General features: G+C 37.1%; 1 protein-coding gene across 4 annotated transcripts in view; it reads right to left on the reverse strand.

The window, feature by feature from the left end:
- The window catches only part of zmiz1a (zinc finger, MIZ-type containing 1a), a 103,649-nt gene that overhangs the window by 45,056 nt on the left and 39,417 nt on the right, over positions 1-19,176 (reverse strand). Inside the window, exon 3 of one of the 4 annotated variants that reach the window (XM_062058018.1) lies at positions 16,757-16,792. The exons of the other annotated variants lie outside the window; for them this stretch is intronic. Within the exon in view, the coding sequence (XP_061914002.1) occupies positions 16,757-16,792 (36 nt within the window). The remainder of the gene's footprint in view (positions 1-16,756; positions 16,793-19,176) is intronic. 4 annotated transcript variants of the gene reach the window in all.

A 19,176-nucleotide genomic window follows, 5' to 3' on the forward strand; every position in this document is an offset into this window, starting at 1 on the left:
TGGGTTCACAGTGTGGCGCATTTTTGTAACAGTGTTAAAGTTGTTTATATGGCCACCCTCAGTGTGACCTGTATGGCTGTTGATCAAGTATGCCTTGCATTCTTAAGGTTTTTTGGCGCTCTGTACTTCTCCCTACGTCCGTGTACACAGCGGCGTTTTAAAAAGTCATACATTTTACTTTTTGAAACCGATACCGATAATTTCCGATATTACATTTTAAAGCATTTATCGGCCGATAATATCGGCAGCCCGTTAGAATAATTATGTATATATTATCACACTAACTTTAGTATGCCTTAAGTCTGTTGCTTTAGTTATTAGCTATTGTGCTCAAGTTAGACTTTTCTAATCTATGCAAGGACAAAAGTTCTTGTCTGAGGGGTGGCCTCAGCCGCAGATGTTAACGCTAACAGCCAAGGACTTCAACGACCTCAATGAAGATAAGATGACAGCACGCAGACGAAGCGGAGACTTCAAGGACCTCAACGAAGATAAGATGACAACACGCAATAGAAAGCAGGGACAAGGTGAAATCACAAGGCCCCCAGCACATTCCGTCACGTATTGTGCGTCCTGGACCTGCTTTGCATAATATATGTGACCATTCCTTTTAGAGGCGGCCTTAGTATTGTTGACTGTGGAACTCCTGAATAAATAGAGGGACGCAGGAGCTGAACCCTAGAGCGTAGGCCGAGACTGTGACTAAGTGTGCAGCTCCATGCGTTCTCCTCATGAGCTAAATTGAACTCTGTGTCTGCATGGTTCTTTGCTTCTTGTCTGATTAATAGATGTCATCAGTGTTTGAAGCTGACACAGCCCGATATTATCGGACATCTCTAATTAGGAGCCTTTGTTTGTTTACTTACTACTAAAAGACAAGTTGTCTAGTATGTTCACTATTTTATTTAAGGCTAAAATTGTTCTTCGATTGCAATAAGAAACATTTGTTTATTGTACCCTAAGATTTTTTGTTAAAATAAATCCAATAATGAAATTTTTTTGTGGTCACCTTTATTTGGAAAAGTATCGAAACACATTTTGGCACCGGTACCAAAATATTGGTATCGGCCAACCAACCAAAGACTATAAAAATGGGACCCATTACCTCCCTGCTTGGCACTCAGCATCAAGGGTTGGAATTGGGAGTTAAATCACCAAAAATGATTCCCGGGCGCGGCCACCGCTGCTGCTCACTGCTCCCCTCACCTCCCAGGGGGTGAACAAGGGTGATGGGTCAAATGCAGAGGACAAATTTAATGTAAATGAATTAAAATGTGTTTTGTTTTTCACTGCATCAATATTACTGTTTTTTGTTTAAAAGGTGGATATAAAGGGAAGTATTTTTGTAATCAGTTTTTCTATATTTAAAAAAATAATTACATTATTGTAACATTGTTGTTATTTTAGTTTAACGAACACAAATAATGTAATGTAATTTATTGTAATTGATTTATAATGATTAGTTTTTTTGCAGTGTATCTAATAAATAAATATACATATTTTGGTTAAAAAAATGTATTGAAACATCAAGTCTACATCTTTTAATCAGTTTTTTAAATTCTCAAATAATAAAATTATTATAATGTTATATAGTTTTAGTTGTGATGAATCCGGACCAAAATAGTAATGAAATGCAATGTAAATGAATTAAAATGTATTTTATTTTTTACTGTATCTATGATAAATCAATATTTCTGTTTTGGTTTAAAAGATGTATAAAAAGGTGAATAGTTTTGTAATCAGTTTTTTATAGGGATGTCCGATAATGGCTTTTTGCCGATATCCGATATGCCGATATTGTCCAACTCTTTAATTACCGATACCGATATCAACCGATACCGATATCAACCGATATATACAGTCGTGGAATTAACACATTATTATGCCTAATTTGGACAACCAGGTATTGTGAAGATAAGGTACTTTAAAAAAAAATGAATTAAATAAAATAAGATAAATAAATTAAAAACATTTTCTTGAATAAAAAAGAAAGTAAAACAATATAAAAACAGTTACATAGAAACTAGTAATGAATGAAAATGAGTAAAATTAACTGTTAAAGGTTAGTACTATTAGTGGACCAGCAGCACGCACAATCATGTGTGCTTACGGACTGTATCCCTTGCAGACTGTATTGATATATATTGATATATAATGTAGGAACCAGAATATTAATAACAGAAAGAAACAACCCTTTTGTGTGAATGAGTGTAAATGGGGGAGGGAGGTTTTTTGGGTTGGTGCACTAATTGTAAGTGTATCTTGTGTTTTTTATGTGGATTTAATAAAGATAAAAATAAAAAATCCGATACTGATAATAAAAAAAACGATACCGATAAGTTCCGATATTACATTTTAACGCATTTATCGGCCGATACCGATATTATCGGACATCTCTAGTTTTTTATGTTTAAAAAAATAGTTACGTTAATATAATATTGTTGTTATTCTAGCTGTGATGAATCACCAACACAAATAATGTAAAATCATTTATTGTAATTAATTTATAATGATTAGATTTTTTGCAGTGTATCTAATAAATAAATATACATATTCTGGTTAAAAAAATGTATTGGAACATCAAGTCTACAATTTTCAGTTTTTTAAGTTCAAAAATAATAAAATCACCAAATATGATTCCAGGGCGCGGCCACCGCTGCTGCTCACTGCTCCCCTCACCTCCCAGGGGGTGGACAAGGGGACGGGTCGAATGCAGAGGACACATTTCACCACACCTAGTGTGTGTGTGTGTGACAATCATTGGTACTTTTACTTTAACCAATCTTGCTCAAGTTTTACGGTCAAGTGCACCCAATTTCTTGTTGCAGCCGTGTGAGAAATGTCAAGTCAATCTGACTCATGAGGTTAAATAATAATGCATTTGTCTGAAAAAACAATAGCACAGTCCAACACAACTTGTGTGGAGGAGTCAAAGCACAGCACAAGTCAAACTGTGCAGACTAGATGGCAGGACAGTGATTTACGGGTGTTGTACGCCGGCTGGCCCGTGAGTAAATAGTGCAACTGGAGAGATCTGGGAATAGACGCAAGCGAGTGTTGAATGTCAGGATGTTTTCTCTTCCATCTTTGGCCCGCACTCGCCTTCCCTCCCTACGAATGTCGAGGATCGAATGGCAACTCCGGGGAAAAGTGATCATGTGCGGACAGGCCTCGGGAAGTGGAGGGACATGAAAGCGGTCGTACTTGGTCATGTTCTGGTTTTTTTTCCTCGACGGATTGGCGTGGCGTTTGATTCAAACTTCCAGGAAGCGTGGCGTTCCTAGAACGCTGGAATATGCAGTCCTGAGGAAATGCCTTTGCTCAAACAAAACAGGAAGCACTTATCGGCGATCCTCAAGTTAGCACAGCGATGCGTTTAGGGCCCCCGTTTGCAGCACTGCAAAAAGTCCGTGTTCGAAAACATGAATAAAAAAACACAACAATTAGAGGTACACTGCAAAAACTGAAATCTAAGTAAGATTAGAGGCCTACTGAAATGAATTTTTTAAATTTAAACGGGGATAGCAGATCCATTCTATGTGTCATACTTGATCATTTCGCGATATTGCCATATTTTTGCTGAAAGGATTTAGTAGAGAACATCGACGATAAAGTTTGCAACTTTTGGTCGCTGATAAAAAAAAGCCTTGCCTGTAGCGGAAGTAGCGTGACGTCGCAGGTTGAAAGGATCCTCACATTTCCCCATTGTTTACACCAGCAGCGAGAGCGATTCGGACGGAGAAAGCGACGATTACCCCATTAATTTGAGCCAGGATGAACGATTCGTGGATGAGGAACGTGAGAGTGAAGGACTAGAGTGCAGTGCAGGACGCATCTTTTTTCGCTCTGAGCGTAACTTAGGTACAATCTGGCTCATTGGATTCCACACTATCTCCTTTTTCTATTGTGGATCACGGATTTGTATTTTAAACCACCTCGGATACTATATCCTCTTGAAAATGAGAGTCGGGAACGCGAAATGGACATTCACAGTGACTTTTATCTCCACGACAATACATCGGCGAAGCTCTTTAGCTATGGAGCTAACGTGATAGCATCGTGCTTGAATGTATATAGAAACAAAAGAAATAAACCCCTGACTGGAAGGATAGACAGAAAATCAACAATACTATTAAACCATGGACATGTAACTACACGGTTAATGCTTTCCAGCTTGGCGAAGCTTAATAATGCTGTTGCTAACGACGCCATTGAAGCTAACTTAGCAACGGGACCTCACTGAGCTATGATAAAAACAGTAGCTATCCACCTACGCCAGCCAGCCCTCATCTGCTCATCAACACCCGTGCTCACCTGCGTTCCAGCGATCGACGGAAGGACGAAGGACTTCACCCGATCATCCGTGCGGTCGGCGGCTAGCGTCGGATAGCGCGTCTGCTATCCAAGTCAAAGTCCTCCTGGTTGTGTTGCTGCAGCCAGCCGCTAATACACCGATCCCACCTACAACTTTCTTCTTTGCAGTCTCCATTGTTCATTAAACAAATTGCAAAAGATTCACCAACACAGATGTCCAGAATACTGTGGAATTATGAGATGAAAACAGAGCTTTTTTGTATTGGATTCAATGGTGTCCGAATACTTCCGTTTAACTATTGACGTTACGCGCATACGTCATCATACATAGACGTTTTCAAGCGGAAGTTTAGCGGGAAATTTAAAATTGCACTTTATAAGTTAACCCGGCCGTATTGGCATGTGTTGCAATGTTAAGATTTCATCATTGATATATAAACTATCAGACTGCGTGGTCGCTAGTAGTGGCTTTCAGTAGGCCTTTAAATATCTCAAATAAGAGTGATATTTGCTTATTTTCTGTCTGATAAGATATGTTAGAGTGTTTTACTTGTTTTAAGGCAGTGGTTCTTAACCTGGGTTCGAACGAACCCTAAGGGGTTCGGTGAGTCGGGCTCAGGGGTTCGGCGGAGGTCGAGACACACCCGACTCATCGTGTAAATACAAACTTCTCCCTATCGGCGTATTACGGGTACGGCAACATTTGACTGATTTGCAGGTGTGTAATTTGTTGTGACTTTATGCACTGTGTTGGTTTTGTTGTTTGAACAAGGTGATGTTCATGCACGCTTCATTTTGTGCACCAGTGAAAAAAAACATGGTAACACTTTAGTATGGGGAACATATTCATCATTAATTAGCTGCTTATTAACATGCAAATTAGTAACATATTGGCTCTTAACTAGTCATTATTAAGTACTTATTAATGCCTTATTCGGCATGGCCTTATTATAACCCTAACCCTCTAACCCTGGCCCTAACCCTCTAACCCTGGCCCTAACCCTCTAACCCAGGGGTGTCCAAACTTTTTCCATTGAGGGCCGCATACGGAAAAATTAAAGCATGGGGCCATTTTGATATTTTTCATTTTCAAATCATAACAAAATATATAAATATAAAGGGTCTCAGTCATTAAAATGTTAAAAATAAGTCAAATTATTATTAGTATTTTTAATTTAACGCTTACAGTAAATCTCTATATAAACTTCAGGTTGATATGAGGTTAAAAAAAAGAGGTTTTATGCCTTTTCTGTCAAAGACAACTTTGGTTTTTATAGTAAAACTGAAATATGCAGTATTTTCCACACCGCCCAAAACATTCAGAAAGCAATGTTTGATGTGAAGTAATTAGAGCCCTAAAAAGATCAATAATGCAGGGCACCATTGATTTTAATTCATTATTATTTTTGATTAATCACAGTGAAAAAAGAAATAAAATCTCATTAAATATATTTGGGATCCAAAAGGTGCCCCACTCTGAAAGTGATACATTTTTATCATATCTTTTTTTACTTTCAACACTTAAATTACGAGATCAACTTCAGATATATCTGTCCATTTTACGTTTGAACTATTATTTTGTTTGTTTTATGCTCTTATGTCAAAGAAAACATTGTTTTTATATGACAACCACACAATATATGCAATATTTCCCACGTAAAACATTTAAAAAGTGAAATATTTGAAGTAATTGGAGCCTTGAATAGGTCAATAATTGATTATTATTGGCCCTATATCTGTCCATTTTACGTTTGAGCTATTATTTTGTTTGTTTTATGCCCTTATGTCAAAGAAAACATTGTTTTTATATGACAACCACACAATATATGCAATATTTCCCACGTAAAACATTTAAAAAGTGAAATATTTGAAGTAATTGGAGCCTTGAATAGGTCAATAATTGATCATTATCGGCCCTATATCTGTCCATTTTACGTTTGAACTATTATTTTGTTTGTTTTATGCCCTTATGTCAAAGAAAACATTGTTTTTATATGACAACCACACAATATATGCAATATTTCCCACGTAAAACATTTTAAAGTGAAATATTTGAAGTAATTGGTGCCTTGAATAGGTCAATAATTGATTATTATCGGCCCTATATCTGTCCATTTTACGTTTGAACTATTATTTTGTTTGTTTTATGCTCTTATGTCAAAGAAAACATTGTTTTTATATGACAACCACACAATATATGCAATATTTCCCACGTAAAACATTTTAAAGTGAAATATTTGAAGTAATTGGAGCCTTGAATAGGTCAATAATTGATTATTATCGGCCCTATATCTGTCCATTTTACGTTTGAACTATTATTTTGTTTGTTTTATGCTCTTATGTCAAAGAAAACATTGTTTTTATATGACAACCACACAATATATGCAATATTTCCCACGTAAAACATTTTAAAGTGAAATATTTGAAGTAATTGGAGCCTTGAATAGGTCAATAATTGATTATTATCGGCCCTATATCTGTCCATTTTACGTTTTAACTATTATTTTGTTTGTTTTATGCTCTTATGTCAAAGAAAACATTGTTTTTATTTGACAACCACACAATATATGCAATATTTCCCACGTAAAACATTTTAAAGTGAAATATTTGAAGTAATTGGAGCCTTGAATAGGTCAATAATTGATTATTATCGGCCCTATATCTGTCCATTTTACGTTTGAACTATTATTTTGTTTGTTTTATGCTCTTATGTCAAAGAAAACATTGTTTTTATATGACAACCACGCAATATATGCAATATTTTCCACATAAAACATTTTACTGTGAAATATTTGAAGTAATTGGAGCCTTGAATAGGTCAATAATTGATTATTATCGGCCCTATATCTGTCCATTTTACGTTTGAGCTATTATTTTGTTTGTTTTATGCCCTTATGTCAAAGAAAACATTGTTTTTATATGACAACCACACAATATATGCAATATTTCCCACGTAAAACATTTTAAAGTGAAATATTTGAAGTAATTGGAGCCTTGAATAGGTCAATAATTGATTATTATCGGCCCTATATCTGTCCATTTTACGTTTGAACTATTATTTTGTTTGTTTTTAGCTCTTATGTCAAAGAAAATATTGTTTTTATTTGACAACCACGCAATATATGCAATATTTTCCACATAAAACATTTTAAAGTGAAATATTTGAAGTAATTGGAGCCTTGAATAGGTCAATAATTGATTATTATCGGCCCTATATCTGTCCATTTTACGTTTGAACTATTATTTTGTTTGTTTTATGCCCTTATGTCAAAGAAAACATTGTTTTTATATGACAACCACACAATATATACAATATTTCCCACGTAAAACATTTTAAAGTGAAATATTTGAAGTAATTGGAGCCTTGAATAGGTCAGTAATTGATTATTATCGGCCCTAAGCTCTGGAACACTCTGCCCCTCCATGTTCAAACTGCTTCCACAGTGGAGTGTTTTAAGTCTCGTCTTAAGACCCACTTTTATTCTTTGGCTTTTAACACTACGTGAGTTGTGTGGTCTTCTGTCCTCTGTGTTTTTTTGTTTTTTTTTAATAAATTTGGATGTTTATTTTACTGTTTTAATTGGTTTTACCCTTTAAAATCGTTTTTAATCATATTTATTTTTTATATTGTTTTGTATTGGTTTTCTATTCACTTATTCTTTGTTTTTATTCAGTCATTGGTGTAGCATAATATTGTTTTTAATATTGTTTTTAACATGGCTGTGCAGCACTTTGGAAACATTCTTGTTGTGTAAATGTGCTATATAAATAAAATGGATTGGATTGGATTGGATTATAACATTGAATTTGTTTAAAAATAGTTTTTTTTTTTGAGCAATGGCAGAAAAAAGCAAAATAAAGAAAGACAAAAGAAAAACAAACAGCCTTTGTGTCAACATTGAATTCCACTTTTTTTAATGTTTATTTTAAATTTTTCCAAAAGCATTTCCAGAATGTGTGGCGGGCCGCTAAACAATTAGCTGCGGGCCGCAAATGGCCCCCGGGCCGCACTTTGGACACCCCTGCTCTAACCCTAACCAAATAATTCTAAATTAAGTCTTTGTTACTTAGACTATGTTCCCCTAGTGCAGGGGTCGGCAACCCGCGGCTCCGGAGCCGCATGCGGCTCTTTGACCACTCTGATGCGGCTCAGCTGCATACTTGCCGACCCCCGATTTTCCCAGGAGACTTATGGATCTCAGTGCCTCTCCTAGAAAACTCCCAGGGCAATTATAATCCTATTTTCACTCTAATTACTAAATTAAGGGCGTGCCCTAAATGCACTACAGTAATTGTCCTCTATAGTATTTACAAACAGCGTGCACAAAATGTTGTATGTAGCCTTTACTTGCACACGTAGGAGACAGCAAAGCATACTTACTCATCAGCCACACAGCTTACACTGACGGTAGCCGTATAAAACAACTTTAACACTGTTACGCTACAAATATGCGCCACACTGTGAACCCACACCAAAAAAGAATGAAAAACACATTTCTGGAGAACATCCGCACCGTAACACAACATAAACACAACACAACCAATACCCAGAATCCCATGCAGCCCTAACTCTTCCGGTCTAGATTATACACCCCCGCTACCACCAAACCCCCCCACACATCAACCCTCCCCCCCCTCCGTGCGTCGGTTGAGCGGAAGAGTTAGGGCTGCATGGGATTCTGGGTATTTGTTGTGTTGTGTTTATGTTGTGTTACAGTGCAGATGTTCTCCAGAAATGTGTTTGTCATTCTTTTTTGGTGTGGGTTCAAAGTGTGGCGCATATTTGTAACGTAACAGTGTTAAAGTTGTTTTTGTACGGCTACCGTCAGTGTAAGCTGTGTGGCTGTTGAAGTAGTACGCCTTGCTGTCTCTTACGTGAGCAAGCTGAAGCTGCATTCTACATGTGGTCGAGCAGGTACACTGTTTGGGCAGACTGTAGAGGGCGCTAAAAGCAGTGCCAGCACGCCCTGATATTCGGGAGTCTCCCGGAAATAATGAGGGAGTTGGCAAGTATGACGCTATCAAGCGCCATTCTTTCAAAACTCACGGGCCGCACTAACATCCACTTTCCATATTAAGGTGCGTACCGGTGCGTGTGTCTGAGACCCCTGGTTAACATAGCACAAAGCAATTTAAGCTTTGTATGCGTTATTTTTCATTTTAAATTTTTTTTTTTTTTTTGTGGCTCCCATTATTTTCTTTAATTTGTGAAACTTGCCAAAATGGCTCTTTGAGTGGTAAAGGTTGCCGACCCCTGCCCTAGTGTCCAAAAAACTATAAATTAAGTCTTTGTTACTTAGAATATGTTCCCCATACTAAAGTGTTACCAAAAACACATAATAACTTTGTCTTGAATTTGAAAAAAAAATGGAGGGTTCGGTGAATGCGTATATGAAACTGGTGAGGTTCAGTACCGCCAAGAAGGTTAAGAACCACTATTTTAAGGGTTTTGGTCCTAAATGATCTCAGTAAGATATTACAGCTTGTTGCTGAGATGTTATGACCTATATTGAGTAAAACATGCTTGAAACTAGAATATCAACTGTTGCAAAGCTGCGTCATTAACACTCACAAGTATAAAACTACTTTTTCAAAGTAATAATTTCTCATTTCAAGCATGAAAAAAAAAAAAAAAAATCATGACTTTGACACAATTGTGTCTCATAATTAAAACGGATGACAGCCAAATGGACTTTGCTGTTTTATTTTCAATGAAACAATAGAAAACACGTACTCATATAGTAGTACAGTTGGCACAGTACAGTAAACTGACAGTTAATATTTAAACATGTGACATTTCAAACAGTTTTGAACAGAAATAGTTCATGCACATTCAGATAAATTCTTCAAAATTACAATTACATTTTTTTTGCCGGGGGCTGGGCTGTATATATGCGCACTAATTGACTGAAAGAGCACGCACTTGGCGCGATGATGTCATGTTATCCATGGAAAAATGCATTTTTAGACAATATGATTTGCCTGAGCGGCTAGGAGACCCCGAGAGTAACAAGCGCTTGCCTTGTTGCCTTTCCATTAAGAACAATACATTTTTAGTATAAGTTTGCTGGTTTCAAGAAGCGTAATGCCGAGCGCATATCATTATGTCAAGATAATGGCACTAGCGTTTACTTAATTTAAGAATATTTTTCAACATATTGAGCAAAAAGTTCTCTTTTTTTTTTTTTCTACCAAGAAAAGTGCGCTTGTTATCAGTGAGAATATACTTATTTTAAGGTATTTTTGGGTTAATTGAAGTTAGCTAATTTGACTTGTTTTGGAAAGTCTTGACAAGCCAAATTTTCTTGTTCTATTGGCAGATAATTTTGCTAAGTTCAAATAAAATACCCCTCATTTTTGTATTTTTTTTTCTTGTTTTTGAACACTGACTTTTTGCAGTGTATTTTATTTGAACTAAGCAAAATTATCTGCCAATAGAACAAGAAAATTTGGCTTGTCAAGACTTTCCAAAACAAGTCAAATTAGCTAACCTCAATGAACCCAAAAATACCATAAAATAAGTATATTCTCACTAATAACAAGTGCACTACTATAGGAGTACGTATTTTCTCTTGTTTCATTGAAAATAAAACAGCAAAGTCCATTTGGCTGTCATCTGTTTTAACTATGAGACACAATTGTGTCAAAATCATGATTTTTTTTTTCAGGCTTGAAATAAGAAATGATTACTTTAAAAAAGTAGTTTTATACTTGTGAGTGTTGATGACACAGCTTTGCAACAGGTGATATTCTAGTTTCAAGCATGTTTTACTCAATATAGGTCATAACATCTCAGCAACAAGCTGTAATATCTTACTGAGATCATTTAGGACCAAAACACTTAAAACAAGTAAAACACTCTAACATAAAATCTGCTTAGTGAGAAGAATTATATTATTAGACAGAAAATAAGCAAATATCACCCTTATTTGAGATATTTCATCTTACTTAGATTTTAGTTTTTGCAGTTCACTGAACACCAAATCGGATTTTTTTGCCCTCAAGTGACACAGAACTGATTTTTTTTTGCCAGTCTGAACGCTGGAAAGTGCTTCAAATCTGGGGCCGTACTTATCAAGCTTCTTAGAATTACTCCTAAGAAGTCTGCTAAGAGTTGACTTAAGAGTAAATCAATTCTTCGCTGAAAGCTGCACTTAAAAGTTAGTTATCAAGCGTCTTACTCACACTTTCAGCGAAGTGTAGGACTGAATCTTAAGTGTCACACTCAGAGCTGAATTACGACATTACTATGTGCCGTAAACGGAATTTTAGGTGACGTCATTTCTGTGTCCATAGAAATGACCAATCACGGAAGGGAATCCGTTGTCTAAGAATAAATAAATATCTTGGAAATATTTAAGTGGACAATGGGAGTGTATATTTTGACAATAAACTACAAAATAATACAAAACAAACTAGTCCCCGCCGGCACTCACGCTACCGCTCCCTCTCTTCTATCGCCCACACACTCACTGACGTCACTCACCTCACGGCCACACACATACGCTACTGTCATAACATTTTCTTTCCAATTCATTAATTAGGCAACTAATTTGAAACTGGTGTGGGTGGCTCTATATATACTAGCCCACTGCAGACATATGCAGAAATCAACAAGGAATCGAAAAGTATTAAATCTGTGACAAAAATAATATCCGCTCTGTCTAAACAATACCGTTTGATCAGCTGCTCGTCATCAAAAAAAAACATTGTTCCGTTCCCTGAACGTTCGCGCACATCTCTCTCGCCTCAGTGCCACCCCCTGCTGGCAACTCCTAACCACTTAAGACACCTCTGAAGGTCTCTTAAATATTGTGGAGAGTAGGAGTGATTCTTAGACTTAAGAACGTTGATAAAAAGCTTTTATCTTAAGTTTGAGAGTAGGACTAAATTTCGCAAATTCTCAGGACTTAAGTGTAAAATGGCACTCCAAGAAGCTTGATAAGTACGGCCCCTGATCTTTCCAAATGTGACTTCAGTCTAAACGCAATGTGACCCGAATGTGACTTTTTCGTCAGCTTTGGGCGAGCTACGTCACTCGTGTGCGCCGGTTTCGGTGCGCAAAGTCTATTTAGGGCCTCATTTCGGTGCATCCCTTGTCAATAGTGCGCAAATAATAGCCTATATGTAATATATCAATATATATTTTCATTGTTGACGGACTAAAATTGACGCTGTGGCGTATTTGCTTACATGTGAGTTGAAAAATAAGAGCTCCCGTAGATCCACGTTGATGTCCGTAAGCCATAAGAAGATAACAACCCTCCCAAATATATTACAGTACATATATACAGTACAGGCACAAAAAGTTTGGACACACCTTCTCATTTCAATGCGTTTTCGTTATTTCCATGACTATTTACATTGTGGATTGTCACTGAAGTGAAAACTATTTCAGGTGACTACCTCTTGAAGCTCATGGAGAGAATGCCAAGAGTGTGCAAAGCAGTAATCGGAGCAAAGGGTGAAAGAAACTAGAATATACAACATGTTTTTAGTTATTTCACCTTTTTTTTGTTAAGTGCATAACACCACATGTGTTCATTCATAGTTTTGATGCCTTCAGTGACAATCCACCCATCCATTTTCTACCGCTTGTCCCTTTTGGGGGGTCGCGGGGGGTGCCGGAGCCTATCTCAGCTGCATTCGGGCGGAAGGCAGCTGAATATTTTCAGTTTATTTGCAAATGTATTTTATTATTTTTGTAAATATTTTACTTGATTTAAATATGAATTTATTTTGTGATAATTACAACCGTTTTTTATTTTATGTATTATCGTTAATGTATTCATTTTTTTATATTCCATTTGGGCGGAAGGCAGCTGAATATTTTCAGTTTATTTGCAAATGTATTTTATTATTTTCTTTTTATTATTTTTGTAAATATTTTACTTGATTTAAATATTAATTTATTTTGTGATAATTACAACCGTTTTTTATTTTATGTATTATCGTTAATGTATTCATTTTTTTATATTCCATTCGGGCGGAAGGCAGCTGAATATTTTCAGTTTATTTGCAAATGTATTTTATTATTTTCTTTTTATTATTTTTGTAAATATTTTACTTGATTTAATTATTAATTTATTTTGTAATAATTACAACCGTTTTTTATTTTATGTATTATCTTTAATGTATTCATTTTTTTTATATTTCATTCGGGCGGAAGGCAGCTGAATATTTTCAGTTTATTTGCAAATGTTTTTTATTATTTTCTTTTTATTATTTTTGTAAATATTTTACTTGATTTAATTATTAATTTATTTTGTAATAATTACAACCGTTTTTTATTTTATGTATTATCTTTAATGTATTCATTTTTTTTTTATATTTCTATCGGCTAATATTTTCTATTAGTTATTATTTCATTTTGAGCTAATGTAACCGGTTTTTATTCTTTAATGTATTTATTTTTTATATTATTTAGTTTTTGATATATCCTTGGTTCGTATTATTAAATTAATTATTCATTTTGAAGTTATTATTATTATTATTTTGGTATAATATCATTGCCTCATATCTTTTAAAAAAAATGATTAATTATTAATTTATTTTGTAATAATTACAACAGTTTTTTAAATTTTATTTATTATCTTTAATGTGATTTTTTAAAATATTTTTTATTTAATCACAGAGCCAACACAGATAGACAGACACCATTCACACTCACATTCACAATCTAGTCATGAAAATAAAGAATGAGAAGGTGTGTCCATACGTTTGGCCTGTACTGTACATCCATTCATACATTATATTACTTCAATTTAGTTTCACGTAAAAAAAAAAAAAAAAAATTTTTTAAGATAATAACTTTTTTATTTTATTTTGCAGTAGTAGCGAAAATCCCATTCAACTTGCAGAACAAACAGTCAGCTGGAAAAAAAATCTAATGCAAAAAATTTAGGCACGTTTTTTCTGAGGTGGCACTTGGTGAAAAAAGGAATCATGTGTTTAAATATATAGAATGGTTTAATTTTCATATCTTTTGATACATTTAATTTACTTAGCTACTTACCCCCCAAATTTTAATTGTTTTCATGTACTCAATAATTAAGCTTTATATTCCAGAGAACCAATCAATCAATCAATTAATTCAAGAGAATCTCCACATTTAAATTGTTTTCTCAATCATCTGTTGTTTTTCTTTCAACAAATTTGCCTAAAACAGCCACAGGATTATAAGGCGCACTGCCAATGAGCAAGTCTATTCAGGTCTATTTTCAGACACAAGGCGCATTAAAAGGGTCTGTGGAGTGGAGGGAGACGTGGCCAGCGCTGCCTGCAGGAGCAAAGGTCACCGCCTCTGTCCACGGTGCTGAGGACAGAGCACCATCAGATGGGGGCGTGGCAGTGCTGACGGCGAGACACAGCTGGCAGGTGATTAGATTTCACAGGTGGTACGTGTTAATCTAATCATCTGTTGTCTTTAACAGTAAGCGGCCGGGAGCAAAGCGACCTCTAGAGGGTCATATTATGATTTTTTTTTTTTTTGGTACATTTAAAACACCTTTTTGAGGTCTACATAACATGTAATGGAGGTTGATTGGTCAAAATGTTGCATAGATGATGTTTTACAGACCATCTCTAAGCCGCTTTCTGGTGCCCCGTTTTGTGGACAGGTTTTATTCACACGGCTCCACTTCGACAGCATCTCCTCCCCGTTATCGTTGTTGTACCGGTAGTTTTTAGCGCTTCCATAGCGAGTGTACTAAGAGGTATAAGTTAGAACTGTATGCTACTTTGTATTGGAAATGGCAACAGTGGAAAATGAATGCCCCATAAGAAGAGGATAGAGGAAAAAGAAGGAGCTTATTGACTACGATGCAGACTACAATGGCGGACGCTGCGCTGCGCACATTTTCGGGACTTATGCAGATCCCACATACCAATCAGCAGGTACCAACAGGTGAGAAAAGTTGGTCGAAACAAAACGACAGATAATATGTCTCCTAATAGCTGCCATTTTGCGGTCACCGTATGTTCAAGCACAGTACGTCTGACTATGTCCCAAATTCCAAGCTGCTGTTTTGAGGCATGTTAAAAAAAAATGATGCACTTTGTGACTTCAATAATAATGTTGGCATTTTTTTCCATAACTTGAGTTGATTTATTTTGGAAAACCTTGTTTAATGCATCCAGCGGGGCATCACAACAAAATTAGGCATAATAATGTGTTAATACCACGACTGTATATATCGGTATCGGTTGATATCGGAATCTGTAATTAAGAGTGAGACAATATCGGCAAAAAAAAGCCATTATCGGACATCTCTAGTTGTGTCGTTTGTGTTTGTTCTGGCTTTTGCAATCGTGCTGTAGCTGAAAGTTATCGTACTGAAACAATCCTTTTTGATGCCAATCTCAATTATCTGTTGTTTTTCTTTCGACAAATTTGCCTAAAACGACCGTGACAGTTCAGGGCCACAGCGCCACCTGTTGCTCTGGCATGCACACGACAGCCTGCACATGTGGACAGAGGTTTATTTCAAAGTAGTGCCTTTTTTTTTAATTTGAAGCCTCGCCTGCTGTGAAACGTCAAACCCAAAGCGGTGCGGATTTGCTGCAGCGGCACAGGCACGTGACCACGAAGTGCCGAAGAAAGGTAATCCGCCTCAGTACATTAGCTCCATCCACCGATGCCACGCTACATATTGCACCATTCTTATCGCCGGCGGCGCAGCGGCGGCACCTTGACTCCCTTACCCCACGGCGCGCCGGTGATGAGCTTTGATAGCGAACATGTGAGAAAAGTGCATGCAGCTCTGTTGCGTTTGAGCCGATAAACACGAGACAAAAGAGGCAAAGACTACATGACAATTTGCAGCCACAGACACAGCAGCCCTGTGAGACAATGTGTGGGATGATTAAAGGCAACATCTGCAACACACTGGCAGGTAAATCTATGCCGTGTGGGCGCTACATATTATGCAAACCAGAAAAATGGAGGGATAATAATAAAAAATAAAAAAAATCCCGCGGATGGGTGGGGGGGAGTCATGCTGATTGCGGGAATGGAATGGAAGCCATTTAAGCAGTGATACCCCCCTAAGGGAAGAGCATATCAAATGTGCTTGAAGGCAGAACAACTTCAACCAGGCCTGGAATAAAACTACTAACACCTTTTTTAAAGAGCTGTAAATGTGTCAAGATGTGCTTTTTTTTTTTGTTTTTTTTTTGCCTGCGTTCACCTGCACTGAGAGAACGCACTTCCTTTGACTCAATCTCATCCGTGACCTCTGGCAGGACACACAGAGAAGAGGGTGGGTGTGTGGGGGGGTGGGGGTGGGGGTGTGGGGCGGATGGATGCCAGACAGAGAACAGGTGGCGATGGAAGGGAGTGGGCGGGGGTCCCCGGGCCCCCCCCTTCCAGGGGTATGTATTTATGCATGTGGTATGTCACAAGCCAAGAGATGCTGCAGCCAGGAAGAGAGGGGAGCTCTACCTGAGTCAGTCTGACATCTCCTGCAGGTGCTGGTTTCTGTGGGGTTCAAATATGCACATTTTTTAATCAGAAATCAGCATGGACACCAGACAATAATGCACAATGACAACCGAGAGGGCGGCCAAAAAGGGTTGCCGCCGCTCCAGTGGGGGGTGGTGAGGAGGGGGGGGGGGGGGGGAATGACGGCGGTTCAAATATGGCCACCCAGCGAGTGCGCGGGATGTGGACGTGGGCCGAAGAAATGGCGAGTTTCCTAATCGAGCCCACTGGAAATGCTCGTCAGATGATTACAAAAAATGTCAGAAATCCTCAAGAAATTCAGAAATTTGCAGAAATACAAAAAAAAAAGAAAAAAAGTTCGATAATAGATCACAACATAATATAGCAACCTGTGCAAATATGCCCCTGGGGGGGGGGGGGCTGTTTGCATTGCAACAAACAGGGCAGACTGCGAAACGAATTATTTGGGACAAAGTGAGGAATTATGACGTCAAAACCGATTCATACGATAACATAGAGAAGAAAAAAAATGCAGGTGAAGCAAATCAAGCGACTCATTTTCTCCGACTCGCCGTGCTGCAAAACTTCTCCCCAGCACGTTGTTCGTCGTGGAGACTTTTCGCGTGCGATGTGCACCAAACGTTCGGCAAACATTCCACGAGGAGGGGAAAGAACATCACGCTTCAACACATCAAACCTTACCAGCCACTTGAAATCACTACCGTGGTGTTTTGTGCAGAATCTGCAGCCAAAGAAAATTGCAGAGAAAGATACGCGGAAGCTAAAGTTCAATCCGTCCTATTTTCCCGACTATAAGCCGATTTTTCAAACGCTTTGAACTAGAGATGTCCGATAATATCGGTCTGCCGATATTATCGGCCGATAAATGCGTTAAAATGTAATATCGGAAATTATCGGTATCGTTTTTTTATTATCAGTATCGGTTTTTATTTTTTTTATTCATTTTTTAAATTAAATCCACATAAAAAACACAAGATACACTTACAATTAGTGCACCAACCCAAAAAACCTCCCTCCTCCCATTTACACTCATTCACACAAAAGGGTTGTTTCTTTCTGTTATTAATATTCTGGTTCCTACATTATATATCAATATATATCAATACAGTCTGCAAGGGATACAGTCCGTAAGCACACATGATTGTGCGTGCTGCTGCTCCACTAATAGTACTAACCTTTAACACTTAATTTTACAAATTTTCATTAATTACTAGTTTCTATGTAACTGTTTTTATATTGTTTTACTTTCTTTTTTATTCAAAAAAATGTTTTTAATTTATTTATCTTATTTTATTTGATTAATTTTTAAAAAAAGTACCTTATCTTCACCATACCTGGTTGTCCAAATTAGGCATAATAATGTGTTAATTCCACGACTGCATATATCGGTTGATATCGGTATCGGTTGATATCGGTATCGGTAATTAAAGAGTTGGACAATATCGGCATATCGGCAAAAAGCCATTATCGGACATCCCTACTTTGAACCCTGCGGCTTATAAAACGGTGCCGCTAATTTATGGGTTTTTCTTCGCGAACAACCATAATGTTTTGTATTTAACAAATAATATTAATTTTACACTGACAGAGACACGTAAAATGTGTGTTTTCGTTTGTGCTATGGCACAATCTTTTAAAACGAGTTCGCTCATTGCAGGTGCTGCGGGTTGAAAATGCACTTCCTGTTTCATGCTTTGAACCGCAAGTAAAACCGTCCATTGAGTTTCTGCTCGAACGAATTCTTCATTCATCACTCCAAGCAACGTTTGTAAGTTTTTACAATATAACTAAAACAGCTCATACTTGCTAAAGCTAGCATCGTTAGCATTAGGGAATACGCTAACCCGTTTATAAGTGACTATGTTTAGATCGATGAACTTACAATACAACAATTATTTTAGCGTTGTTTCAGTTTCGTAAAAATTCCCCAAAACGTCACAGGAAAGATGTATAAGATAAGTGTACAAATACAAAAGAATTACCACAAATATGCTCAAACTGATTCAAATAAAAACAAATGTTTGGTGTCGGTTTTACGTGTTAGCGTCATTTATTGAACAGGCGTCCACCTGCAGTCCACACGTACCTCTTATGCGTGGCTGCCATCGCCTGGTCACACTTATCATTGCACCATGTACCAAATAAAACTGCTTCGAGGTCGGTAAGCACAACCAGAATTAATACGTACATTAGGCGCACCGGGCCATAAGGCGCACTGTTGATTTTTGAGAAAATTAAAGGATTTTAGGTGCGCCTTTTCGTCCGAAAAATACAGTACACGGCTCCACTTCGACAGCATCTCCTCCCCGTTATCGTTGTTGTACCGGTAGTTTTTAGCACTTCCATAGCGAGTCTACTGACTGATATACGTTTGAACTGTACGCTACTTTGTATTGGAA

The sequence above is a fragment of the Entelurus aequoreus genome, linkage group LG09 (assembly GCF_033978785.1).
Source record: "Entelurus aequoreus isolate RoL-2023_Sb linkage group LG09, RoL_Eaeq_v1.1, whole genome shotgun sequence".
Taxonomy (NCBI): Eukaryota; Metazoa; Chordata; class Actinopteri; order Syngnathiformes; family Syngnathidae; genus Entelurus; species Entelurus aequoreus.